Source organism: Anolis sagrei, chromosome 3 (genome assembly GCF_037176765.1).
Source record: "Anolis sagrei isolate rAnoSag1 chromosome 3, rAnoSag1.mat, whole genome shotgun sequence".
NCBI lineage: Eukaryota > Metazoa > Chordata > Lepidosauria > Squamata > Dactyloidae > Anolis > Anolis sagrei.
In genome coordinates, this window is record NC_090023.1 from 253194063 (window position 1) to 253221913 (window position 27851).

At 40.8% G+C, this 27851-nt stretch overlaps 1 protein-coding gene across 2 annotated transcripts in view; it reads left to right on the top strand.

Annotated features, from left to right (window-relative positions):
* Positions 1-27851, top strand: part of FNDC3B (fibronectin type III domain containing 3B) — a 332684-nt gene that overhangs the window by 230168 nt on the left and 74665 nt on the right. For both annotated transcript variants that reach the window (XM_067466047.1, XM_060767521.2), the window contains 3 exons: positions 10238-10296; positions 23735-23892; positions 25092-25151. In XM_067466047.1, coding sequence (XP_067322148.1) covers positions 10238-10296; positions 23735-23892; positions 25092-25151 — 277 coding nt within the window. The remainder of the gene's footprint in view (positions 1-10237; positions 10297-23734; positions 23893-25091; positions 25152-27851) is intronic.

Below are 27851 nucleotides of genomic sequence, written 5' to 3' on the forward strand. Positions count from 1 at the left end.
GGAAACCCCCTCTAAATAAATTATTCAGGTAAATCCAATGATAAGTTCACCTTAGGGTCACTATAAGACAGAAATGATGTGAAGGCACTCAAAGAGGAGGAGGAAGAGGGGAAAAAGACGTGCTCACTTGCAATACTGTGCTCTTTAATTTGAAAAGAGGTGTGAGAAAGAACAAGTTGGTTAGTAGGTTGTCTCTAAGGCCATTCAGTGGAATGAAGCACATATTTCACTTCTGAATAAAACCCCATCTAATCTGTAAATGGGTGACATTGCCTGATCGTTTCTTTCTGGGCTTTTGCTGCACTGGATTATGACTTTATCACATCAGAATGTGCTTCTAGCTCTCAGCTGACCTCTGCTGGATACAGATTTTAACAAGGTTTGACAGGGTTTGTGAAGTTCTCTTCCATGGATGGATATCTTACTTTTATAGCTTTTGCATCTTCTTGATACTGCTTCTGTAAAGGGTTTGGTGTTGTTTGTTTGTTTTCTGTCCTTTGGGGAGTTTTTTTCTTTCTTTTTTTTTTTTAAAAAAGACATGCTCATTTTTTCTAAGCATTATTTCTCAATTTGTATACATTGCTTGAAAGTCTCTACCTCTTTCGTAAAATGTGCCCACACACCTGTTCAAATGCATGGGTTTCCCCTATGTGCATTTTCCAGATGTGCACATTTTATCCGAAACACTTCTCAAAGTCTTGAACTGTACAGTTTCATGAATGTGCAGAACATCTAATATGAATCCATTTGTGGGTGATGTAGATCAGAGAAAGTATACTGCACAGTGGACTCCTCCCCAGCCATTCAAGTATTTTTGTACTTGGCTCTAAACTGTTCCATGGCACACAAAGAGGAGGAAGAGAGGAAAACAGAAAGGAAAGATAATGTTTATGGAGCCTTGGGTATACAATGTCTTTAAAAAAAAAAGAACTGGTGCCTGTTAACCATTTTTCTTTTTCTACTAGGAGATTTTACTTTTCAAACTGAACTCAAGTATCACCAAATTGGAGTTCAGAAATGGCTAGCATGTGTCCCACCCAGATGTTGTTGAACATTTATTTATTTATTTATTCAACTTGTATACCGCTACTCGGAGCGGTTTACAGAAACAGATTAAAACAATACAATTAGCTTTAAAATGACCATAACAATAACAATAGGCAGCGATAACAGGCATAGCCCGGGTTGTTCACCCATCATATCTTGTCGGAAAAGAAAAGTTTTACAGGCTTTCCGAAAAGCAAGTAGGTCTCAGATGGTTCGAGTTTCAACCAGCAAGGCATTCCATAAATAAGGGGCCACGATCGAAAAGGCTCTATGCCGAGTAGATGACAATGATAGGTCCAGATGTTAGGGACTGCAAGCAGATTTTGGTTCCCATGATCTCTCCTTGTCATTCCCATGATCTCTCCTTGTCATTTGCTCTGGCTAGTGCTGTTAGAAATTGCAACCTGTTGTGGTGTTGGTGTTATAATTATTATTAGTGTAATTGCTGTTACTTCTACTTTTTATTGTTATTATTTCCCATGTTTTTATTGTTATTATTTCCCATCTGTCTCCCCAAATTGGAACCCAAAGTGGTTGGAGGTTTCATGTTCCCAGTTTCTGTTGTGAATTTTCATGCATATAACTGCGAATTACCTTCTTCATATCTTTTTGAGATGCACAGAAGCCAATCAGAAACAAAGCAGAGTATCCTTCTCTCCTTCTTACCACAGTTCTGCCATTCTCAAGAACATGATCCATACACAGGCAGGAATTGCCCTTAGAGTTGGGCATTTGATCAACAGCAGGAGAGAGGGACAAGAAACTGAGGTTATAAGAAAACTAATGCTGTTGATAGGATTTGCAGTCTATAGAATACATGTGATTTTGGAGTTTGGTCCCTAGGGGTACAAAGAAGAGCTAACACTAGATATCAAGGAAAGACATTCCTCCTGAAGGGCATTGGCCAGTGTCACTTATGTTAGTCATATAGTTATGTCACATACTGTCATTTGTTGTTGTGTACCTTCAAGTCATTTCTGACTTATGGTGACCAGAGGCAAACCTGCCATAGAGTTTTCTGGGACTAAGAGTATGCAACTTGCCCAGAGTCACCAAGTGAATTTTCATGCCCAAGTGGGAATTTGAACTCTAGTTTTCAAAGTCAAGTCCAGCATTCAAGCCACTATGCCACATTGTCATGTTTGGTTATGACAGGAGAAAGAAGGGAGTCTGGGTTAAAAGTTGTGCTTGAATGAACTGCTTCTGTCTTCCTATCCACTCTGAGCAATTTGTCCACCTTTGCAAGCCTGAGCCCCTGGTGCATATATGGTCCTCACTAGAGTAATAAATATGTATAAAACTGGTGTTATTATGGAAACGTGTGATTCCCTGCTAGTTAATATGTTTAGAGTTCTATTTTCCCCTCATTTAAAGCTCTAATATAACCAGTATGTTTATTTTATTCTCCTGTATCTTATTATTCTTATCCAGTCCTTGAGCTGGAGAGTACTAGTTCTCGCTGACGTGAGGGAAGGTCAAAGTGAGGGTTAGTTACTGTGGAAAATGTGTCACTTTTTCCACATGGAGAGGGAAATGAAATTTCATTGAGCTTTGTGCTTTTATTTTTATCTCATCTCATTACTGAGTGTGACCGGAATCCCTTCTGTAAAGCAACCTAAAGAGAGAAAATCTGGTCCACATGTTAAGGATTAAAGGTCAAGAATGATTCAGCTTTAGCTTCTGGCAGCTAAGGTGATGTAATAACTACAAAGAATTTTGCCATGGCAAAAAGGGGGGTCTCATTTCCTCCCCCCCCCCCTCTGTTTGTAGAAGCCCGCTAGGTAGTGATTTGAGTTATGTTGCCCATTGCTTAAAAGGCATCCTTACCAGCCTCAGGTACTTGCTGCTTGACTGAAAAATACATATAAAAACATTCCCAGGTGGATATTGGTACCTAATGAACTATTTCTGTTGCCGAACCAAAGTAGCATATGAACTCTGTGAGTCTAGGTTTTGTAGTTTGGACCTAGTCAGAATGCTAACACAGAATCTAAAGGTAATACACAATAAAGAAGGACAATGTTGGGTTAGAACAAGAGCTCATGTTATCCAACAACAGTACTTAAATGGTTAACCATTAAAAGCCCATAAATAGAAGAGTTCAGCTCATCTAAATGCCCTTCCAGACCAGCCTTATATCCCCAGGATCTGGTCCCAGATTTTCTGCTTTTAACTGGGTTATATGAGTCCCCACTGCCAGATAATCTGGGATAAATAGAAAATCTGGATCAGATCCTGGGATATAGGGCCTGTCTGGAAGGGCTGTAAGACATAGAGACATTCTGCCACTGTTATCAGAGGTAAAGTATAGCTATCCTGATAAACACATTCGTCATTTAAAATTTCCCTTTTAAACCTTACCAAACTGACAACCATAACTATGGGCCCTTCCACACAGTCATATAACCCAGAATATCAAGGCAGAAAATCCCACAATATCTGCTTGAACTGAGGCCCCTTCCAGCAGCTGAGTAAAATTCATCTCAAGACACCATTCTATTATTGCTCACTTCACTGCCTTAAAGGCTTGGTCCCAAAGCCAGGTCTTCACCATCCTTCTGAAGGACAGGAAAGGGGGCTGATCTAATATTGCCAGGAAGGGAGTTCCATAACCAGGGGGCAATCACTGAGAAGGCCCTGTCTCTCGTCCCCACCAGACATGCCTGTGACGGTGGCGGGACTGAGAGCAGGGCCTCCCCAGAAGATCTTAGTCTTCGCAGTGTTTCGTAAAGGGAGAAGTTTAACTATGTGTAAAACCAAGTTTGTTTGTCTTAAATGCCTGTGTCTGTGTGTCTGTGTGTACACATACAGTCAGCCCTCCATATCCATGAATTTTCCATCCATGGATTCAACCAATCATAAATCAAAAGTATCCAAAAAGAATACAAAAACCTAATCTAGATTTTGTCATAGCAAGGTCTACCCTGATACATAGACATACCTCATCAGGCCCGTAGCCAGGATTTCGATTCGGGGGGGGGGGGGGCTAAGTTTGTTTTTGGGGGGGGCTGAGTCTGGGTGGGGGGGGGGTCTACCCTAGCAAACCTTTTTGTATCGTTACCTCAATACCTCCATGCATATGGAATATATTGACTATGGTGATCACATCATGATATGAATAAACATAACAGTTTAAATAATGCACCAGTAAGGCCTTTTCGCGAACCACCATGAGAATTCTTTGGGGGGGGGGGGGACTGAAGCCCCTCGAGCCCCCCCCCCCCCCCCCCCCCGGCTACATGCCTGTACCTCATGGTGCTGTAGCCTCCTGCCATTCCATAGATCCTTCATCTCTCCCTGACACTTAGTCACCATTTTATATAAAGGAAACCATATTACTATTCCATTATATGTAACAGGACTTTAGCATCCATGAATTTTGGTATTCATAAGGAGAACCAAATCCCAGCAGATATCAAGGGCCCATTCTAAGCTTCTAAGGCAGTGGTTCTCAACCTTTGGGTCCTCAGGTGTTTTGGTCTACAACTTGCAGTAATTCCAGCCAGTGTACCAGCTGTTTTCTGGATTTCTGGGAGTTGAAGGCCAAAACATTTGGGGACCCTCAGGTTGAGAACCACTGTTCTAAGAGATGCCATTTTATCATGCCATTGCATATATATAACAAGACATGAGCATCTTCTGCCCATGGAACTGTTTTTTAAAAAGCTGTGTGCCAAATTTTGGGGGCATCCTTCTATTGGCGGCAGCAAATACGGGGCACGCAGCCTGTGGGCCACATGTTATCCTGCCCTGCTTAACTGGTTTCTTCTGAATGAAATAGGCAAGAGTTAGATGAAGGAGCTGTTATTATGCTAAAGCTCCAAAACCCCTTCAGAGCTTCTCCTGGCAGCTGAATAATCATCCTGTGTTTCTTCCTTTCAAAGGAAATTGTCTGAAGCTGATTGACAAGCTTAGTATAGTCTGCCTGTCTCTGAGCTCAAGATAGTCACTGTGCCCAGTCATCCTTTAATGTTATTCTCTCTCTCTCTCTCTCTTTTTCCTCTTGCAATACTGTATTTTCTTGAACAGGAAAGGTGACTCACTATTAGATTGTTAGAATGCAAAAGAAAACATTCCAGGAATGATGAGATTAAGATATTTTTGGCTAGCCAGGCGCTGCAGATTTCAAACCAGCAAAACTGTAGGAAGACCTAAAAGCCTTTTTTTTAAAAAAAACGCAGAACTTTGAGGATTTTTGCTAACACCAAATTATTAACCCCTTTTTTTTTTGCTCACGGCCGAGTTCTTGTTCTCTTTTGCAATGCTGGAAAAAAGTTGTTGTTTTTAAATGCAGTTACCAATGGCATTATACTTAAATAATGTAGAGGCAGGGGCGGCTCAACCTATTACACAAAGTAAGCATTTGCAGTAAAGTTGATTTTGCCCAGGGGCGCTCTTGAGGAGCTCTTGGGGGAAAATAGACCTTGACATATGCGAGTTGTAGTTACTGGGATGTATAGTTCACCTACAATCAAAGAGCATTCTGAACTCCACCAATGATGGAATTGAACTAAATATGGCACACAGAACTCCCGTGACCAACAGAAAATATATATCAGTAATTGGTTGGGGGGGGGGGGGTGCCAAAATACTGTTTGCTTACCGTTGAAAATTACTTAGGGCCATCTCTGTGTAGAGGGGAACTTTGAACAAGTAAAATCCATCAACTGTGCAGGGGATCCTTTCCCTTGTTCCTCTACAAAAAGAAGTCATTGCTTACCAAGCCCTTTATGATGATTAACCATCCTCCATTTTATAATATTCTTTTTGGGGAAAGGGTCAAGTGCATGTAACAGGCATGGGCACACTTTGGCCCTCCAAGTGTTTTGGACTTCAACTCCCACAATTTCTAACAGCTGGTAAACTGGCCAGGTTGTCAAAGGCTTTCATGGCCAGAATCACTGGGTTGTTGTAGGTTTTTCGGACTGTATGGCCATGTTCTAGAAGTATTCTCTTCTGACGTTTCACTTGCATCTATGGCAGGCATCCTCAGAGGTAGTCTGTTGGTAACTAGGAAAATTGGGTTTATATATCTGTGAAAAGTCCAGGGTGGGAGAAAGAACTCTTGTCAGTTGGAGCTAGGTGTGAATATTTCAATTGGCCACCTTGATTTGATGTTCTGACAGTTTTTTTGATCTGGCTTGTTACTGCCTGAGGGAATCCTTTGTTGAGAGGTGATTAGCTTTCCCTGATTATTTCTTGTCTGAAATTCCCCTGTTTTTGAGTGTTGTTGTTTTTTAATTTACTGTTATAAATTAGGGTTGTTTTTTTTAAAAAAACTCTTCTAGAACATGGCCATACAACCCAAAAACCTACAACAACCCAAACTGGCTGGGATTTCTGGGACTTGAAGCCCAAAATACATGGAGGGCCAAAGTTTGCCCATGCCTGGTGTAGAGGCATATGCTCTGTGCCTATATGGGTAGTAGAGATTGAGTCATCCATCTCACTGCCTTGTGAGAAGAAACAACAAAGGCACTTCTGAAAGATCTCCAAAGGAGGAGAACAGTATTTTCCACTTTTAAACAGATGTTACCATCAGTAAATTCTTACTAAAGTTTATTGCTTTGCCTTTCTGATTCATGGCGCTGCCTTTGTCTGCTCCACTCAACCTGTACTCAGCAGTGATCATTTTGGCTACTGTTCTGCATCAGGTGTTATTACAGGGGGCGTGGGACATGTCATCCTTCAGATGGACTTGGGCTTCATATAGGGATGGAAAGTGTATTTGCCATTGATCATTTCTTGGCTGGAAAATAGGGTTTCCTAGATTTGGAAATTGTTCAGTTAAGAAATATACCATAGTAGTCATTTCTCTGGAGCAGGAACAAAACTGTAAATTATCTATTCTTGTTTGCAAGGACAAAATAATGGAATAATGTTGTTGCTTGTAGGAGTGTGTTCATTCTTTCTCTGGATGAGTCAAAGCTCTAGACTTGCCTTCTTCCAGTTTGGAAGTGTTTCATACACACAGAGAGAAGATGAAGGTTCTCCATAGTGCTTATTTCCTAACTGATGCTTGTTATAAAGTTAGAATATCAGGAGCTAAGCTTGGGGCAGTTACTTTTTTTTTAATTAGAACTCCCAGAAATCCCTAGACCAGCATTTCTCAACATGGGGGTCGGAACCCTTGAGGAGATCGTGAGGGGGTGTCAAAGGGATCGCCAAAGACCTTCAGAAAACAGTATTTTCTGTTGGTCATGGGGGTTCTGTGTGGGATGTTTGAACCAGTTTTATCATTTGTAGGGTTCAGAATGCTCTTTAATTGTAGGTGAACTATAAATCCCAGCAATTACAACCCCCAAATGTCAAGGTCTATTTTCCCCAAACTCCACCAGTGTTCATATTTGGGCATTTTGAGTATCTGTTCCAAGTTTGGTCCAGACCCATCATTGTTTGAGTCCACAGTTCTCTCTGGATGTGGGTGAACTACAACTCCCAAACCCAAGGTCAATGCCCACCAAACCCTTCCAGTATTTTCTGTTGGTCATGGGATTTTTGTGTGCCAACCTTGGTTCAAGTCCATCATTGGTGGAGTTCAGGATGCTGTTTGATTTTAGGTGAACTATAAATCCAAGCAACTACAATTCTCAAATGACAAAATCAATCCCCCCCTCAATCCCACCATTATTCAAATTTGGACATATCGGGTATTGGTCCAGTGAATGAAAATACATCCTGCATATCAAATATTTACATTACAGTTCATAACAACGGCAAAATGTTGTGAAGTAGCCACCAAAACAATGTTACGGTTGGGGGTCACCACAACATGATTGACTGTTTTAAGGGGTCGTGGCATTAGGAAGGTTGAGAACCACTGCCCTAGACAATGTATAATTATCATTACTCTTATTATTATAAGTTATACCCTGCTTTATCTCTCCTGCAGGAGACTCAAAGTGGCTTAACATAAAAGAATCTGCATACATTTTATAATATACACACATGGAAACATTAAAACGGGATTAAATATATACAGTATTAAAAATTCCCAGTTAAAAACCATTAAAACATATTCAAAGTTTAAAAAATCCACCCAGTTACTACACTAGGTGTATCCAGTGATCACACTAGGTTGAGGATCCAAAGAGTTGTAGTCTAAACAAATATAACTTCAATGTTTTGACGAAGGCCTTCATGGCTGGAATCACTAGATTGTTGTGAGTTTTCCAGGCTATATGGCCATGTTCTGGAAGCATTCTCTCCTGATGTTTTGCTTGCATCTATGGCAGACATCCTCAGAGGCTATGAGGTCTGTTGGAAACTAGGAAAATGAGGTTTATATATCTGTGGAATGTCCAGGGTAGGAGAAAGAACTCTTGTCTGTTGGAGGTAGGTGTGAATGTTTAAATTGGCCACCTTGATTAGCATTTAATGGCCTAGCAGTTTCAAGGTCTTACTGCCTGGGGGAATCCTTAGCTGATAGTTTCGTGTCTGGAATTCCCCTGTTTTTGAGTGTTGCTCTTTATTTACTGTTACAATTTTGGAGTGTTTTTTTAAACTCTTAAATACAACTTCTCCAAGTGATGTTCAAGAGTGATTGTATGATTCTAGTTTGAACTCAAGAACTAGATGGTGTTTAAACTGCCATATATCTTATTTGGGAAGTAATGGATTAAAACACTTTTTTTAGAAATGTGCCCCAAACACATGTCCTTTTCACCCATAAATCTGACCTTAACAAGCTTTTTGGCGAAAAGCCTGGAACCATTGTTTTGCTAATACAGTTACAATGATGCTTATCTTGTCTAGCCTTTTGGCACTAAAGAGGTGGCCACATAACTTCTCAAGACTACTTTTAGAAAGGATTTGCCAATTAGACACAAGTTCTACCTTCAGGCACCAATTAGGATCTATTTTAATTGGGTGTTTTTTAACCTTATATGCCTGTTTTGGCTTTTCTCTCTGCAGGTATGTACAGTCAGGAAAAGGCAAAGGCATATTTTCATCTTAAGACAATATAAAGCTTGTCTTACTTCTGCAATACTTATTTATATCTCCTTAAGAAGACTGTTAAAGGTTTAGCTTTGATAGTCTTGCACCTGTGTGTGGAAGAGGCTGACATGATGGGATACTCTTCATTATAGTCAATTGTTCTCTGCGTATAGACAACAGGCCATTCAGGGAGAAGCCTTTTCCTTATAATGTTCATTTTCCTTCTCCTGGGTTTTATACATTTTTATGCAATGTCTTGTGACTCCCTGCTTGCTATTTACTATTTCTGTATTCTGTTTTTTATGCTACCTTTTCCCCCAGAGTGGTACTTAAAGTGAGGTAGCCAATTAAAAACATTCATAATAATATTTAAATTGATAATAAAATTTAATTTACTGCCACAATGAGAGTTATGCCTTTGAGAATCATGTAAATAGAATACTGGTTGACCTTCAGAAATGCCATCTGTTCAACCAGTGTTTATGTTAACACTCCTCTTTTGTGGTTAAAAAAATAAAATATGGGTCTCATTCCTGTCCTCTGTTTAGCACAGATTCGTTCCAAATTTTCCGCTTAGTGCTCAGCCATTCTCACATCTCTGAATCTCAATTAATGCTGATGAGAGTTGCACTTTAACTTTGATTTCATTTCTTGATTAAAGCTGGTTACAAAACCTGCTTCACGAGAAGCCCCGCTTCCTCTTGAACATGGATGAATTTGGCATAAGGCAGACAAAGGCTGACTCTACATTACCATATTATCTGGTTTCTGAATCTCGATCAGTGATTTGCAAACTGTGCTCCTCCAGATGTTTTGGACTTCAGCTCCCACAATTCCTAACAGGAATTGGTAAGATGGCTGTGATTTCTGGAAGCTGAAGTTCAACAAAACACATGGAGGAGCGCAGTTTGAGAAACCAGATTATCTGCTTTGCATTGGATTTTATGAGTCTACACTGCCATCCAGTTCAAAACGGGTAATCTGGATTCAGAAACTGGGTTATATGGCAGTGTAGATAAAGCTACAGTTCAATGTGGTGAATATATTTTATACCTATACTACAGAGGACTGCAGTCCATCCTGAAGATCTTTGTTGATGGTTCAAAGGGTGAGAAAGTAACATGTGTACCATATCTCTCTTATTTTAAAGTCTTTTGTAGTGCATCTAGAAATCTTTGCCACTGAAAATGACTGACTTTTTTCCTTTTCTCTCTCTCCCCATCCCCAATCCCTTTTCCCCTCCTTTACACAGAATGTGACACAGAAACAAAAAGAGTTCAAGACGTTCTTTCTGGAATTGAGAAACCACAGGTACGTGATGGACAGGCATTATTAAAATATTGCAACTTACAAGGACACAAATATCCTAAAGGTACCAGATCCCACCTGATCTTGGAAGCTAAGCAGGTTCAACCCCAGTTAGTACTTGGATGAGAGACAGCCAACAAATATCAGGTGTGATAAGGTCTATTTTAGAAGAAAGAAATGTCAAATCACGGTTATTGTTCCTTGCCTAAGAAACTCCTATAAAATTCCTGGGATTGCCATAAGTCAACAGGGAACCTGAAGTCCCATACAGACATGTATGTGTACATTGTGCTTGTGTGTGAGAGAAAATGAGAGTAAACTTCACGTTATCCCAGAGAGTGTTTACCATCTTGACTGGAGTCTAAAGTCTTTGAGCTAACTGCAACTCTAGAAATACTGGGAGCTTTGAGTTTTTTTAGCAGCCTCCTGGTGGCGTAGTGGGTTAAACCACTGAGCTGCTGACTTAAAGGCTGGTAGTTTGAATCCAGGTAGCAGGGTAAGCTCCTGCTATTAGGCCCAGCTTCTGCCAACCTAGCAGTTCAAAAACATGCAAATGTGAGTAGTCAATAGGTACCACTTCTGCGGGTAGGTAATGGCATTCCATGCAGTCATTCTGGCTATGTGACCTTGGCTGTGTCTATGGACAATGCCGGCCCTTCAGCTTAGAAATGGAGATGAGCACCACTGTCCAAAGTCATCCACAACTAGACTTAATGTCAGGGGAAAACTTTACCTTTACCTTTATTTGGGTTTTTTGGTTTTACAGCACTGTAAAGCTTTTTCTCACTCCAGCATCAGTTCCAACTCCCTATCAGACCACATAGGAAGTGGTGGTGTAGGGACACACAGGACAAGGCAGAGATTACTAAAGTTAAAGTTGAAATCAACTCTGCAGTGTAGGAATGGTTCTTTTCCGTCCATTCTGCCTGGATGGTGAGAAGCTAAAATCAGCAGGGTTACTATAATGTCTACAAGTGCTTCTTAACCTCTGTGATAGCAGAGGAAGGGGGTTGCAATTTTCCCCCAATAATACCAGTGACCAATACAATATTTGTGCATCTTGGCTAGAAGTATTGCTTTCTTTTCTGAAAATTCCTCAAAATCTAGTCGCTGATGGCATATTGAGTACCATCAGCCCATAGACTATCATCACTTTGAGTAGTACTGATGTAGACTATTAAACGAGCCCAAAGCTTTAAGCAAGAAAACTTAAGCATGATTGGAAGTCAAAAGGTTCGAGTTACATTCATCACCAAAGATAATTTTTAGAGTAAGGTCCATGGACAATTAAATGTTTTGTGAATAGACTTATAATGAAAGAGATTGATTAAAAAAAAAAAAACCAAAACAAAACATGGAATGGGATAAAAAGGACAGCTTTACGCAAGCAGAGGGGTTCTATAGGAAAATAATGCAGTAGGACATAAAATATCAGAAGTGTCACTAAGTTTTAATACACCCAACATTAACCTTACCAATGCAGGACCCAGACTAGAAAGAACCAATGCATGAACAGAATTTACCTAAGACACTGTATTTTCCCAGTGCTTGGAGGCATGCATTTTCCCATGTGAACTGAACTGAAAAAAATGTCCCAAATACTAGGCCTCTTTATGGCCTTGGCTAAAGCAAAACATGATAAGTGCAGGTGCAGGAAGCAATAAAGCTGAAATCTTCAGGCTATCAGTGTATTGGAAGCTCACTGAGGTATGGTTGTTTATGGCAGCTTCTTAGAGTATTGCTCCTGGCCCCAGATGATGAATGCAATGATTCTGAGACCCACATACCTTCTTTGGTTCAATTTAATTTTTGTGATAGCATTAGAACTGTCTTCTCTTCCCTACAAGCCTTACATGGTGCCACAGGTCTGCTCTGAAGGCTTTACCATTACTCCAGAGCAAGTTCTGAAGGGGATTCAGAAGACTACAGGAAATAGAGGGGGGAAGAGATCATAGGTCCTTCTGCCATGCTGACCTTTACAGCCCTAAACGGTTCGGGCCCCACCTATTTCCACGATTGCATCTCCTTCTATGAACTGGCGCGAACTCTAAGATCTTCCGGGGAGGCCCTCCTTTCACTCCCACCAGCATCGCAAGAACAGTTGGTGGGGATGAGAGAGAGGGCCTTCTCAGTGGTGGCCCCCTGCCTCTGGAATGCCCTCCCCAAGGAAATTAGACAGACCCCATCCCTCCCCTTCTTTCGTAAGAGCTTGAAGGTGGTTTCAACAAGCCTTTGAGAATGACTAGTTCTAGCTCAGCCCTAGACACTGTTGAATATGGCCTTATTTTTCCTACCAATTACCCAGGTCACTTCCTCTAATAGGTCCCGGAAATGAACAGCAATAGATCCATACCTATTATTGTTGTAGCTTGCTATAGCACTGCGCTTAATCCCCTGGCCCCCTAGAATTTTTGAGCTTGCACTAATCTTGGCTCGGCCTTTTAAATTGCCTTGAACAGGCAGGATTACTTTTAATATATATGTGTTATGGTGATAATTGTTATACTTATATCATTTTGTTAATCTTATGGTTATGTTGTTTATTCTGTGTGTATTGATGATGTTACTTGGAAACCGCTCTGAGTCCCCTCAGGGAGATAGAGCGGTATATAAATGAAGTTTTATTTATTTATTCTGCTTGAAGAGGTAGACCATTGGATTCTGTCTATAAGTGCATCTACACCAGGCATGGGCAATCTTCAGCCCTCCAGATAGGAGCCCCCAGTGGCGCAGTGGGTTAAACTCCTGTGCCGGCAGGACTGAAGACCGACAGGTCACAGGTTCGACTCTGGGAAGAGGTGGATGAGCTCCCTCTATCAGCTCCAGCTCCTCATGCGGGGACATGAGAGAAGCCTCCCACAAGGATGATAAAACATCAAATCATCCGGGCGTCACCAGGACAATGTCCTTGCAGACGGCCAATTCTCTCACACCAGAAGCGACTTGCAGTTTCTCAGGTCGCTCCTGACACAACCAAAAAAAAGCCCTCCAGATGTTTTGGACTTCAACTCCCACAATTCCTAACAGCCGCTATGCTGTTAGGAATTGTGGGAGTTGAAGTCCAAAACACCTGGAGGGCTGAAGTTTGCTCGTGCCTGATCTACACTGTAGAATGAATGCAGTTTGACACTACTTTATCTGCCATGGGTCAGTGCTATGGAATCCTGTTATTTGTAGTTTAGTGAGGTACTTGAACTCTTGGGGGCAAAGAAGGCTAAATACCTTGTAAAACTACAGATCCCAGGACTCCATAACATTGAGCCATGACAGTTAACGTGATGTTCAAATTGCATTCATTCAACAGTGCAGATGCAACCTTAGTCCTTCTAGGGAGAGACCATACTGATGATGCTTAGTCACATATCCAGTGTATAAATAGGTTTATAAATGAAAGGAACAAAGGGGGTGGGTGAAAAAATTACAATCAGCATTTTTTTGAATTCATATTCATCATCTGTTTCAATTTTGCATTAACTTCTGCATTTATTTATTTTTAATTACATATTTTTCAGAGTTCAGAATCATTACTTTTTTAGACCATCCCACTATCTCCCAGCCTGCATACTAGTTGGGAGATTCCAAGAGCCATAGCTTAGAAAGATAAGATTTCTATCATTGTTACATACAAACTTTATCATGAAGTTTATGCATTTTTTCATGCCAAAGCACAAAATCCATCGAATAGCTCAGAAGCCTCAGGCATCCATTACGACCCCCTTATTTATTTTATTTATCGTGTCATCAGCAACCATTGTTTTACAATTCTAACAGAGCAAAACAAGCACAGAGATTAAAATGAAAAAGAAAAAAAAAGAAAAAAAAACCACACAGATTTTGTAAATTTGGTATTTGGTTAAATGTCCTTTGACCAGTATCTGGCCACTTGGAGTGCCTCTGGGGTTGCCGCAAGAAGGTCCTCCATCGTGCATGTGGCAGGGCTCAGGGTGCATTGCAGCAGGTGGTCAGTGGTTTGTTCTTCTCCGCACTCGCATGCCGAGGATTCCACCCTGTAGCCCCATTTCTTAAGATTGGCTCTGCATCTCGTGGTGCCAGAGCGCAATCTGTTCAGCGCCTTCCAAGTCGCCCAGTCTTCTGAGTGCCCAGGGGGGAGTCTCTCATCTGGTATCACCCATGAATTGAGGTGCTGGGTTTGGGCCTGCCACTTTTGGACTCTCGCTTGCTGGGGTGTTCCAGCGAGTGTCTCTGTAGTTCTAAGAAAGCTATGTCTTGATTTAAGTCGTTGACGTGCTGGCTGATACCCAAACAGGGGATGAGCTGGAGATGTCTCTGCCTTGGTCCTTTCACTATTGGCTGCTACTTCCCGGCGGATGTCAGGTGGTGCAATACCGGCTAAGCAGTGTAATTTCTCCAGTGGTGTGGGTCGCAGACACCCCGTGATAATGCGGCATGTCTCATTAAGAGCCACATCCACTGTTTTAGTGTGATGAGATGTGTTCCACACTGGGCATGCATACTCAGCAGCAGAGTAGCATAGCGCAAGGGCAGATGTCTTCACTGTGTCTGGTTGTGATCCCCAGGTTGTGCCAGTCAGCTTTCGTATGATGTTGTTTCTAGCGCCCACTTTTTGTTTGATGTTCAGGCAGTGCTTCTTGTAGGTCAGAGCACGGTCCAAAGTGACTCCCAGGTATTTGGGTGCGCTGCAATGCTCCAGTGGGATTCCTTCCCAGGTAATCCTCAGAGCTCGGGATGCTTGTCTGTTCTTAAGGTGAAAGGCACATGTCTGTGTTTTAGATGGATTAGGGATCAGATGGTTTTCCCTGTAATAGGCAGTAAGAGCACCTAGAGCTTCGGAGAGCTTCTGTTCTACCATCTCAAAGCTCCCTGCTTGAGCAGTAATGGCACGATCGTCAGCATAGATAAAACTCTCTGTCCCTTCTGGCAGTGGCTGGTCATTTGTGTAGATGTTGAACATGGATGGAGCAAGCACGCTCCCCTGAGGCAGGCCGTTCTTCTGTTTCCGCCATCTGCTTCTCTGGCCCTGGAACTCAACAAAAAAGCTCCTGTTTTGTAGCAGGTTTCCTATCAGGCGGGTGAGGTGGTAGTCCTTTGTGATATTATACATTTTTCTCAGGAGGAGGCGGTGGTTCACAGTATCATAGGCTGCTGACAAGTCTATGAAGACAGCTCCTGTGATCTGCTGCCTTTCAAAGCCATCTTCTATGTGCTGGGTCAGGTTCAGCACTTGCGATGTGCAGCTTTTGCCTTTTCTGAAGCCAGCTTGCTGTGGGATCAGACAGGGGTCTATATTTTCCATAATTCTATGCAAAATAAGTCTCTCCAGAACTTTGTAGAGGTGGCACAACAGGGAGATTGGTCTGTAGCTTTTTGGGTCATTACGGTCTTTGCCTGGCTTCAAGATGGCGATGACTCTTGCTTTCCTCCAGATTTTGGGGATCTGACAGGATGCAGTGCAGTTGTTCATCAGCTCCAGCAGCCAGCGCCTTGCTTTTGGACCAAAGTTCTTGATTTGTTCCATCCGTAGATCATCCAAGCCAGCTGCTTTGCCATTCTTACATTTGTTGAGAGCCATGTCCAATTCAGTAGATGTAAAGGGTTCATGGAGGTTGTTGTTCTCAATCTCTGGTTGTCTGGCTATTGGTTTCTTTCCTACTTTGGTGGCAAGGTTGGGTTTCCCATTCTTCAGGAGTTGGTGTGCTATCTGATCTGCCTTTATGTTGGCATGGGTATTAGTTTGTGAGGGATCGTTGCTCAGCCGTCTCAGCAGCCTCCACGCCTTCTGGCTGCTCCTGCCCATGTCGACCTCTGTGATCAGCTTGATCCACTGTTCTTTCTTGGCTTCAGAGATGGAGGACACAATGCTCTGCGCTGCCTGAAGGGTCTGCTCACTGAATGGGTCTTCGTTGTGGAGCCTGTAATAGTTTTCCAACAAGGCAGCTGTTTCAGGAGTAATGCCCTGGAGGTAGTGGGTTCTGCAGCCTCTCGGTATGGAGGCCCGTGAGCAGGTTTTCACTATTTCAATAAAATGTTCGTATTCCTCAGGGACTGGCGCGACCGATGTGATCATGTCGTCTAACATGTCTGAGAATTTAGTCCAATCTGCCTTTCTGAAATTGTATCTTCGTTTAAATCGAACTTCCTGAGGCCTTATTGTTGGGAACAGTTGGCATATTATTGGTCGGTGCTGTGTGTTTGGGATTGGTGGTCCCACTGATTTGATGCATTGCTGTACGATGCTGTCGCTCACGAATAAGAGGTCTGGGTTATAACCTCGGTGCCATCTCCCGCTGTTGTAGGATGGTGGGAGCTTGCTATCATGGATGAGTGATAGTTTGTGCAGTTCAGACCAGGACAGGACAGCCTCTCCATTTCTGTCCTCTTGGGCATAGCCCCATACATGGCTATGGCTGTTGAAGTCACCAATTACTACCGCCCTTTGGTGCCTGTCAAAGTTCTCGGGGGAGGAGAAGCAGAAATTTTCATTTGGGGGCTTGTACACAGAGGTGATGGTGATGTTATTAAGCTCTACTGTTATAACCTCGATATTGTTTTCTTCAGTGTTGTGGGCACTGCTGACTTGGAGGCCTGGTTTGACAAAGACAGCACTTCCATACTGCGCATGTGGTCTTTCCGCTACTAGGATCATTCCTGGAACTTTGGGTCGTTACGACCCCCTATAATGTCAGAGCAGGAGCCACGATGCTCCCTTGGGACAGCTGCAGCTTCTGATCTTAAAACATTGAATTGCTATTGCAGCTCGTGCAATCAAACCATTAATCATTTAGCTTTTTAAAAAACAAGCGGATGTGCAGAAATAGTCCTCATAAACACATAAAATGCACTCAACGGCATTCTTTGCATATTATTTCTAGCTTTTCCTTTCATACGTGTGGTATCCAGAGATTATGTAACAGGACAGTCTGGTCTGAAGGTTTTAATGGCATGCGCTGGAGATGGACTGCATACTTTACTTATGACTTCATCACAAACGGCTACTCTGAACTCCAGACTTTTTAATGCCATCCAGCATCCATTGTGTAAAACCTAAATAAGAGAGCCATAGCCTCAGACTTCTCTTCACATTGGAGTATTGACACTATTTCTGCTGCTGCCACTGCTGCTTTTGATTAGCAGTATTTTTTAATTAAACCTAACATTAAAACTGGAGAAAAGGAATGCTTTAATGAAAAGATGAGACAGAAAAGAGCATAATAAAGAAGGCAGTAAGAATTCTAAAGACATCCAAAATACCCTGAAGGCACCAAATCCTATCTGATCTTAGAAGCTAAGCATGGACAGGTCATACTAATTCTTGGATGGTGGATTGCCAAGGAATATCAAGTGTAATACTGTGCCCATACCTTGGGAAGTCTGACTTAGTCACGGTAGTTCACGCTCCTGTCTAGACTACTGCAACACGCTCTGTGTGAGGTTGCCTTTGAAGACTGTTCAGAAGCTGCAAATAGTCCAATGTGCCGCAGCCATGTTGTTAACTAGGGCGTTGCACAGGGAGCATACAACCCCCCTGTTGAGGCAACTCAATTGGCTGCCTATTAGCTATAGAGCATGATTCAAAGTGCTGGCTTTAGTTTATAAAGCCCTAAACAGTTCCGGCCTAACTTACCAGTCTGAACATATCTTCCTCTACGAACCAGTTCATAGATTAACATCTTCCGGAGAGATCATGCTCTTGGCCCCACCAACCTCACAGGCGGGGCTGGTAGGGACAAGGGACAGGGCCTTCTCAGTGGTGGCCCCACTGTTGTGGAACTCCCTCCCGAGTGAGATCAGGTTGGCCCCCTCCCTCCTGACCTTTAGGAGACAGCTAAAGACCTGGCTGTGGAACCAAGCATTCGGCCCATCATAGGAATAGTTAAAGTGAAAGTGAAAGTTGAAAGTGCAATGACTCAGGACTGTTTACGACAACAGCTATGTGTCTGTGTGATAGGTGATGCTATTTTATGTGATGTGTTTAATAATGCTTAATATTTTATTAGGGGAGGATCAATTTTAATGTTTTATACTGTTTTATCAATTGCATTGAATTGTTGCCAACACTGTGAACTGCCCTGAGTCCCCTTCAGAGTTGAGAAGGGCACTATACAAATATTTCAAATAAACAAATAAATAAAATAATGGGCTGTATTTCAGAGGAAGGCAGCAGCAAACACCCTCTAAATGACTCCTAACTAGATAAGCCTCTGATGGGGTTGTCTAAGTCAGATTCAACTTAAAAAATGACAACAACAAAAGAGGTAGACAAAAAAAATGGTACTGGGGAGTGCATTCATCCAAGGCTGGTTTTGTGGATCTGGACTCATAGGCTGCCAGTTTTTCTGCCCCTTCCAAAAAAAGGCCTGAATTGCCTGGTCTGAAAGTTTTCAAAAGCAACAGTTTACCTATTAACAAGAGGTGCATCTATACTATAGATTTATTTTAGTTTGTCACTACTTTGACTGCCATGGCTCAGTACTATGGAATCATGGCAGGTATCGTTTCATAAGGTCATTGGCCTCCTCTGCCAAAGAATGCTGATGTTCATTAAACTACAACTCCCATAGCATTGAGCCATGGCAGTTTAAAATAGTGCCAAATTGCATTAATTCTACAGTGTAAATCTACTAGAAGTCACCTCTTCCCCTTGCCCTATTTGACATAAAAACATGTCTCCATGTATGTATTCAACTAGCTATGTATGTATTGAAACACTTATGTCTTGTCCTTTAGCATGACATGTCAGGTGGTATACAGTCTAAGGACCTTATCAGATGGCCCTTTGTAAAGGGGAGGCAGCGGGGGAAATTGTGAGGCAGTGCCGGGTGCCATCCTTTCCCACAACATTTCTTCGCTGTGCCTTGCTTCCTCTTCAGCTCCTCTGCCTTTTTTGTATGGGGAGTCAGATGTATACTTGACTCCTCTGGGCTCCATTTCTCTACATTGCCAGCACATTGCCAACATGGAGTCCCACCAGAAGTAGCCCTGTGATGTAGCCCTGCTGACATAGAGGACTCCATGTCAGCAGCACAGAGAAGTGGGGAGAAGACTCTTCTCTGCCTTCATCTGATGAGATCTTTCAATAGTTTAAAATACTTCCAGATTAAAACCATATATATCAGGCATGGACAAACTTCACCTTCCAGGTGTTTTGGACTTCAACTTCCCAAAATCCCAGCCAGTTTACCCACAGTTTAAATCCAAAACCCCGTGGAGGGCCGAAGTTTTCCCATGCCTGAAATATGCACACCAGATAAAACATAGCTATAGTTAAATCCACTTTAGAAGCTCAAACCCATGTACAAAATACTTTCAAATAAATTAGGCTTTAATGAAATGCCATGGTTTGACTTGGCATCAAAAATAAATCCATGTTCTTCAGTCGCACTCCACAGACGAGAAGTCCCTTTCCTATGTAATCTCACTTCGTGTTGTCCCCACTGGTGGGTAACAGAGCAGGACACACAAAAGTGAAGGAAAACTGTATATGGCTTGTGGTCATAATTAACACATTTGCTTGAAAAGAAAGCCCATCCAATCCCCCTCCCCCTCTTTTATCAGGTGGGTGAATTCACATGATAGGGAAACAATAAGGGGTTGCCCACATCCTTGGATCACTTTACTTGTGTGACCTGAAGCTCTGTTCTTTCCCCATTTTCTGAGCTCTGACCTTTCACACTACACAATTACACAACTATGGTTCCAACAATATCTGGAGGGCCATTGGTTATTCAATTCCTGCCACAAGATTAAAGAAATGTAAATAAATACCAGGGCTATGTAAACTATTCTGAGCTTGTACTACAGACTGGATTCCCTTATCTAAAATGCTTGGGACTAGAAGTGTTTCGGATGTCAAACTGTTTCGTGTTTTAGAATGGCTGGAATCCACAAATTAAGAAAATATTGTGAATAGATTGTGCAGACCAAATGAAAAGTTGTGGTTATATTTTGTCCATGCTGTCTTCTGACCCAATTCAACTGAGCCTGATTTTGCTCTCCATATAAGTATATCAAGCCTCACACCTTGTTCAATATCACATAATCCCTGTGATATTAGGTGCTCTAGAGAGCGATTTGAAATTTAGGATGGTTGGGTAGCTTTCCAGACTTACCTGTAGTTAAGTCTGCCTAGGAGACCACCAGTTGGATGTCTGCTGGGAGGTTCTTCAAATCTGGAACCACTCTGAATTAATGGCTAAAATGGAGTTTCAAACGTAAGACTTGGCCTCCAGATCTCTCCTTATCCACATTGGCCTCTTGCTTCTAGACAGAGAGCCATAGTCTCAGTCTCCATCAATCAGACAAAAAGGTATTTGTTACCTGAGCAGCACCAATGATACAAACAACTGCCTCCTTCATACGTGACATTACTATTTTTGTCCTTGTTTTTGAAGATCTTCTTCTAGGGAGTCTGTGGGAATCACTATGCATTTTATTCACGGCGATTCTGCAGATTATTAAAGTTCATGAAAGGATAAAGGCTTTTGTTTTTGTGTTTAGCCATATGTTCTACATGGGTACGTGTGTCCTTGCTAGTGATCATAAAGGAAAGAATCCATTGCAATAGAACATTGGCTGGATATGGTACATTAAGTTCCAAGTCCCTGTCTGATTTTATGCAAAACAGTTATGCAACCATGTGTCCATAATAAAAGAAGTGTTGGGGGGAAGGGGAGGGCTGTTCATTTTTTCACTTAATTCTGCTGATTTATAGTCTGCCCCCTGAAATCCAGTTCGGGTGTGTTTTGTCTTCATTTTTTGATTTTAGGTTTTTGAATTATAAAACTCATAATTGATATAAAATATTGTGCCGTTTATTAGCTGTAAGTATCTATTCTTGGCTACAGTTCCATCCCATTAGGATACCTGAGACATTTTAATTGCACCGTGTGATTTGAGACATTGAGCTTTTGCTACAGACGTCTGGCTTAATTTGATGCCAGTTTTAATCAGTCCAGGTGCTCAAAGCAATTATGCTTTTACATAAGCTTGGAAAAATGTTAATGCTACATGAAGTCTTCCCCCTCCAGATAGATTTCACCTACAAGGTCTATAAATGTGTTTAAAAGAGTTGAATCTAAATAATTCCAAAAGTGCTTTATGAAAAATATTAAAGCTACAGATGTGTTGGTACAAAAATGCAGTGATTCACTGCACTTATAGATAATTTCTGTGGTGTCACAGCTTGGATCAGTGAAAGATTTCAGAATTTGGACGTGGCATGGAACACATGAGCGTGTTACATTAGGGCCAAAACCAGATATGATTTTGGCAGTCCCAGTATCTATGCTAGTTGTCCTCTCTCTTCTCTCCCTCACAAACCACAACAGCATCTGGAGATGAGATCTATGCTGGGAGGAGGACAAAGGAGTTAACATTTGCTATGGGGATATAGCGGGTCCTCCATATCCATAAGTTTTGCATCCCCAGATTCAATCAACATCTTGAAAATATTCTCTAAATATATCTATCTCTAAAAAACCAACTTTGATTTTGTTGCATGCTGAGCACCACTCTGAGGTGTAGGCATATCCTGCTGTAGCATCTTGCCATTTCACCAATCCTCATGCTGTCTCCAGCACTCATTTGGGTTGTTCACCATTTTATACACACTGCTGTATATAATGGGACTTGAACATCACACAATTGTACTACACCACTGTATTTAATAGGATGTGAACATCACAGGTTTTAATATCCATCAGGGGTCCTGAACCAACCAAGGACCTACTATCCTACATACTTAAACAAAGGCAATTCCTTTATTTATTTTGTATCCTGCCCTACTTCCCCATAGGGACTCAGGGTGGTTCTCTTCCTAAGCCTAGACAAGAGAAAACTAATGTAATGAGGTCTTTCTCTACGTATTAAGTAACTCTGCTGAAATCAATGTCATCAGTGCTATGCCTCACTAAATCAGAAGGTCTTGGATACAAAGACTGGAATCTACTGAAGCCAGAAGCTCTCTGGTTCAGCCTTTTGGTATAGTGATAGCCTTACTACATCATTGCTCTCAGAATATACTAGACAGATGTTTTTTTTTTCCCCTGAGGGGTTACTTTGTCAGTGTTTTGTAGCAAAACCAGTCTTGTGGTATGTTAGGGATGGTTGCTTTTAACCTTACATTGACTTGGGTGCACGTCATCAGATACAAGCTTTGTTATCATCATAGGTGAATACAAGGAAATGTAAACATTAACTTAAGAAGGAAATTAGATTTTAAAACATTTAACAATTACACTAATGCTTCAATGTATGTAAAATAAGTAATGCCAGCCACAGGAATGCAACCGGTGGGTGTTACTAAGGCCATCTGTGTTTCACTTGTGTGATGCTTTCAGAACAGAGAATAAATCTGCTAGACTGCAACAGGCTTGAGTTATATTTGGAAAGCTCTGCTGATCCAGATGGAGCCCAAGATTCTCTCACAGATTTTGATAGAGGGAGAAGTTTGGCACATCACAGCTCTGAGCCAGTTTGAACTTCCATAAAAATTACAGAGTGTTTTTGAGACTAAGTGTCTCTGCTGTGTGACTATTTCAGTGTGGTTTGTGGCTTCCATACAGTTCCCAAGACTGTTTGTATGGACTTAGGGTTCTCAGCCCCCTTAAGCCCCCACTCATTAAGACAAAACAATCGCCACATTTCCTGGGCCCTTGGGAGTATTTTAGATACAAGAAAAATGGGGGGCCTGTCTAAAGAAGGCTAAAAATAGTGAACCCTCCAATAATCCTAGGAGGCATAGAGAGGCGTGTAGTCACATTTGAAAAAATATTTAGGAGGTGGCCTTCCAAGATCTGCTGGATGACCAATGATAACCCCCTCAATTTCCTTCTGCCCAATTAAAGGCAGTTCTTCCATCTCTGGCTTCTCTCCCTTCTTTTGTTTTTGAGGGAGCCTTTCAGATGTCATGGATTTATATCTGGTGTTTGAGATACTAAAACACCTCTATGCCATGAGTTTCATAGCCAAGGTCAAGGAACGACAACAACAGGAGGCTGTGAGCAAGAAGGAAACTGATAAAATGAACTGGTTTAGACTGGAAGGCCTGGAAGCTGGACAGAGGAACTTTTAGGAGTTGAGAGGGACTGAAACTGAGATGTTGCTCATGTTTTCTTCATTCATAACTTTGCTGTCTAATAGTAACCTAGCATTAAAGACATTTCCAAGATTTCCTTGTGAGTGAATTTAATTGCCACCAAGTTTCTGCAGTCATCACACCAGAGTAGAATTTTATGGGGCAAGAATCTAGGGCACAGTAAAGGGGACTGGGGAAATTGTCATTCCGGACATTGACTTAATGAAGTAAAGTAAATTTGAATCCAAGTATCTGGGTGTCCCCCCCTCCCCCTTCATTACAAATCATAGGTGATATTGATTCTTATGTATGTGCATGTATGCACCCACAGTATTAAGAATTTCAGTTTGCATCTTAATATTAACCTAACCTTTTTTATCTCCTAAGGTTTCAAATATTCAAGCAAGAACAGTTTTGCTCACCTGGTCACCTCCAAATGGCCTTTTAAGTGGAGATAGACACAGCAATGGTTTGCCTTATTCCTGTACTTACGAAGTTGCCTTATCAGACAAAGGAAGGGATGGAAAATACAAAATGATTTACAGGTAGATGTTTGCATGTGATTTTACACACACCTTTTTAAAAACCTAAACCTTGGAGGTGGGGATGTAGAGAGAACCACAACTGTGTTTATTATTTCCAGAATTGAGCAAAATATTCCTCCCATCTCCATACCTCTCTTTTTCCTATTTCACTCTCCTTCTGAATCCTCTTTTCCCATTCGTTTTTATTCCAAAGTGTTGAACAGCTGGAAAAGTCACCTGCTAAGTATTTATATACATATCCCAATGACTGCCAGAGTGGAATATTGGGGACATGCCAACTTGACTACTGTGCAGTCCATACATTTCCTCTAGAAGAGAGGCCCTTTAGTAAAGAAATTTATGGCATTGCTTTTTTCCATCTGATAACATATCCACAAGCTCAATGTCTCAACTGCTTTTCCATAACTTTGATGTCACCTGTCCTGGAACTAGAGACTTTTTCTTTATGCATCAGTGGTTTATATCCCTAGGAAGAGAAATGTGTATCTGATCAATCATGGATGATATAGGAAAAACGTTTGTTCATGCAGCTAGTTTACATGGAGTTGACTTCTGTTGCCTAAGTTACATTCGTTGCTGATACACATTGAGTTTTCTGTAAAAACAGACATTGTCTTAGCAGCCACATCACTACTGCTTGGCTGTACATGCCCTCTCATGCAATCCCCAAATGCTTCATATTTACATTATGATGTTCAATTGTTTATATTGCCCTTCAAGTTGTAATCTCAGAGGAATTCACATAAGGAACAACATTAAAACCTAAGTTCAAGTGGAATAATAAAAAGAAGAGATATAGCAGAATGCCTTTCAAAAACTCATATGGAAGAAGGCTTTGCAAAACGTCGTCCCCGGTACAAAATTAATAGGCTCCATGACACAAAATTATTATTTTTTTCAAATTTGTATGTGTTTGCTGTGTGAGAGACAGTTGCTTCATTTTTAAAGAAAACCAAAATGTACAGTGTACCCCACTATGGGAACCCTGCCCAATCTTGGGTTTGTATCCTGTCCAACCTTGAAATTAACCACACTCAACGTTGACTTTTGACATTTTTTTACAATAATTTAAAATTGTTGCCAGCCTTTATGAAATAGTTTTCCTGGTTTTTAAAGTCTTTGGGGAGTAGAGTATACAGTATGGCATGTGGAATTAATGTAACACTGTTTGTTTCTTAAAAGTGTATTTTTCTTTCTAGTGGAGAAGAATTGGAATATAAACTGAAAGACCTTCGGCCAGCAACAGAATATTATGTCAGGTGAGCTACAGAGTTTGGAAGGTGTTTTCACTTCTTATCCAGTTATAGATAGTATTGCAGATGTCCAAAACCTGATTAATATTGACATTTCCATGTGAATATTAACACGAAAGATGGATTTTGAGAGTGACTGAATGTGACATTCATCTCTCTACACTTTGAATACCGTATATACTTGAGTATAATCTCAGGCAAATATAAGCCGAGGCACCTAAATGCACAGCTACTGGTAAATTTCAATATTAAAATAGATACCAATAAAATTACATGAATGGAGGCATCAGAAGGTTAAATGTTTTTGAATATTTACATAAAACTGTAATTTAAGATAAGACTCCAATTCTGATTAAACCATTATTCTAACCTTCTTCAATGTAATGTGCTTATATATCCTTCCAATAATAATAGAGTAAAATAATAAATGCAATACAAATAATAATGGAGTAAAATAATGGAAATATAATAATACCAGTAATAATAGAGTATAATAACAAATGTAATAATAATAATAATAATAATAATAATAATAATAATAGAGTAAAATAATGGAAATGTAATAATAGCAGTAATACTCGAGTAAAATAATAAATGTAATAATAATAATAATAATAATAATAATAATAACAGCAGCAGCAGCAACAACAACAACAACAACAGAGTAAAATAATAAATAACCCTGACTTGAGTATAAGCCGAGGGATGCTCTTTCAGCCTTAAAAAAGGGCTGAAAAACTCAGTTTATAGTTGAGTATATACGATATATCCAAGTGAATGTTTATAACTGCATTTGCCTGTCGGTGTTTATAGTGTATCACTGTTTTTTCAAGTATTTCCCAAATTTGTATGGGATTGTCAAAATCACATATGGATGACAACAAGTGCCATATTTTAGACATTTGCTGTAAAGTAAATGAACTGCAACAGATGAAGTGTTCTGCTTCTCTGACAGCACAAGAATGAATATTATGCTCATTTTATTTTCCATAGCTCACAGGTCATATATCTTCTTACCTGCTGGTATAGAATATATATAGTATCATTTCTCAAGTGAAGGTGAAAAGTGCTTTGGATGTTGCTGAATGATAAGAATACAATAGTGTAAATGTTTCCACTTAAAAAAGATAAGATGCTTCAGTTTTGGTTAAATATTTACTCCACCTCCACTCTCCTCCAAAAGGCAAATGTCTCAGTTTGCTAATTCCTTTGAACATTAAAGCAGAACAATGTCACATATTCAGGACATAGCTCTGTTTTCAGTTTAAAAGCAAATCAAGCCCTACATCTATTTAGCATGAGAAGACAAGGCAAAAGCCTTCAGTGGATCCTTTCTAAATATGACTGAAGTTTGATGCAACTCAATATGCTGCTGCTTGACAGAGGTCATACATAGCTTACTGACACATCTGATTTGAAGTGTTGCAGCAAATTATAATTATATGAGCATGTTCTTATGTTATATGACAATAAGCTTCCTGGGTATATTATGTCCTGTAAATGAATGAATGAATGGAACTTGTATTTTATAAACATATACACAGGATATAAATGTTTTTGAAAAGTGTATCTATCTGACATGCAAAATCCCATTAGATCCACAATTGGGAAGACTGCAAAACACGTGGAAGAGCAAAAACCAAACATATATATTATGGTTGTTGTTTGTTTTCACGTTGTTCCCCTATCATGGGTTTTTCTTGGCAAGATTTGTTCAGAGGATGCTTGCACATACCTTTCTCCAAGGCTGAGAGAGTATGAGACTTACTCATGATCACTGGTGGACCTCCATGTCCAAGCAAGGATTTGTATTATGAGTTGTCATCCAAAGCTCAAACCACTACATCAAGCTGGGTCTCTATACTGGATTTAAATTCCTGGTACTTATTTCAAGTATTCCAATTTAATGCTAATTCGGAGCCTCTGCAATGCCAAATTTCATTGTATCTATACTGTAGGCATGATAATAACCATCTTCCACACTGTGTACTTTTCTTACAGCCCCATTCACTTTTTCTTACAGCTCCATTCACAAAATGCCTATTGCCAACTTTTTGTTGGTTAACAGTTTTTGGTGTTGCTGTAAATGAGCATGTCAGCAACATCCCTTTTTTATAATGATAAGTGAAACTAAATACTTTGAAATTAGTGCCATTAAAGTAGCCTTAACGGAACAGAACATGTCTGAGAAATGCATGCTAAAATACAAACACAAAGTTTACATTAATCTAAGGACATTAAAAAAGGTGACTTTGATATTCCATTATGGAACATACCACTGTTCTTTACACTACCTTCTTACAAAAATGAAATACAAGAACAGTTAATTTGGAACATGGACCTTGAACTGGTCCATCTTGCCCATTATTATTATCGACACCAACTGACTACTGCTTTCTGGAGTTTCAAAAGAGTCATAGAATCACAAAGTTGGAAGAGACCTCATGGGCCATTCAGTCCAACCCCCTGCAAGAAGCAGGAACATCGCATTCAAAGCACCCCTGACAGGTGGCCATCCAACCTCTGTTTAAAAGCCTCCAGAGAAGGAGCCTCTACCATACTTTGGGGCAGAGAGTTCCACTGCTGAATAGCTCTCACAGTCAGGAAGTTCTTCCTAATGTTCAAATGGAATCTCCTTTCTTGTAGTTTGAACTGTTCATATGTAGATGCCAAGGAATTGATGCACACAGTGCATGTGTTATCCCA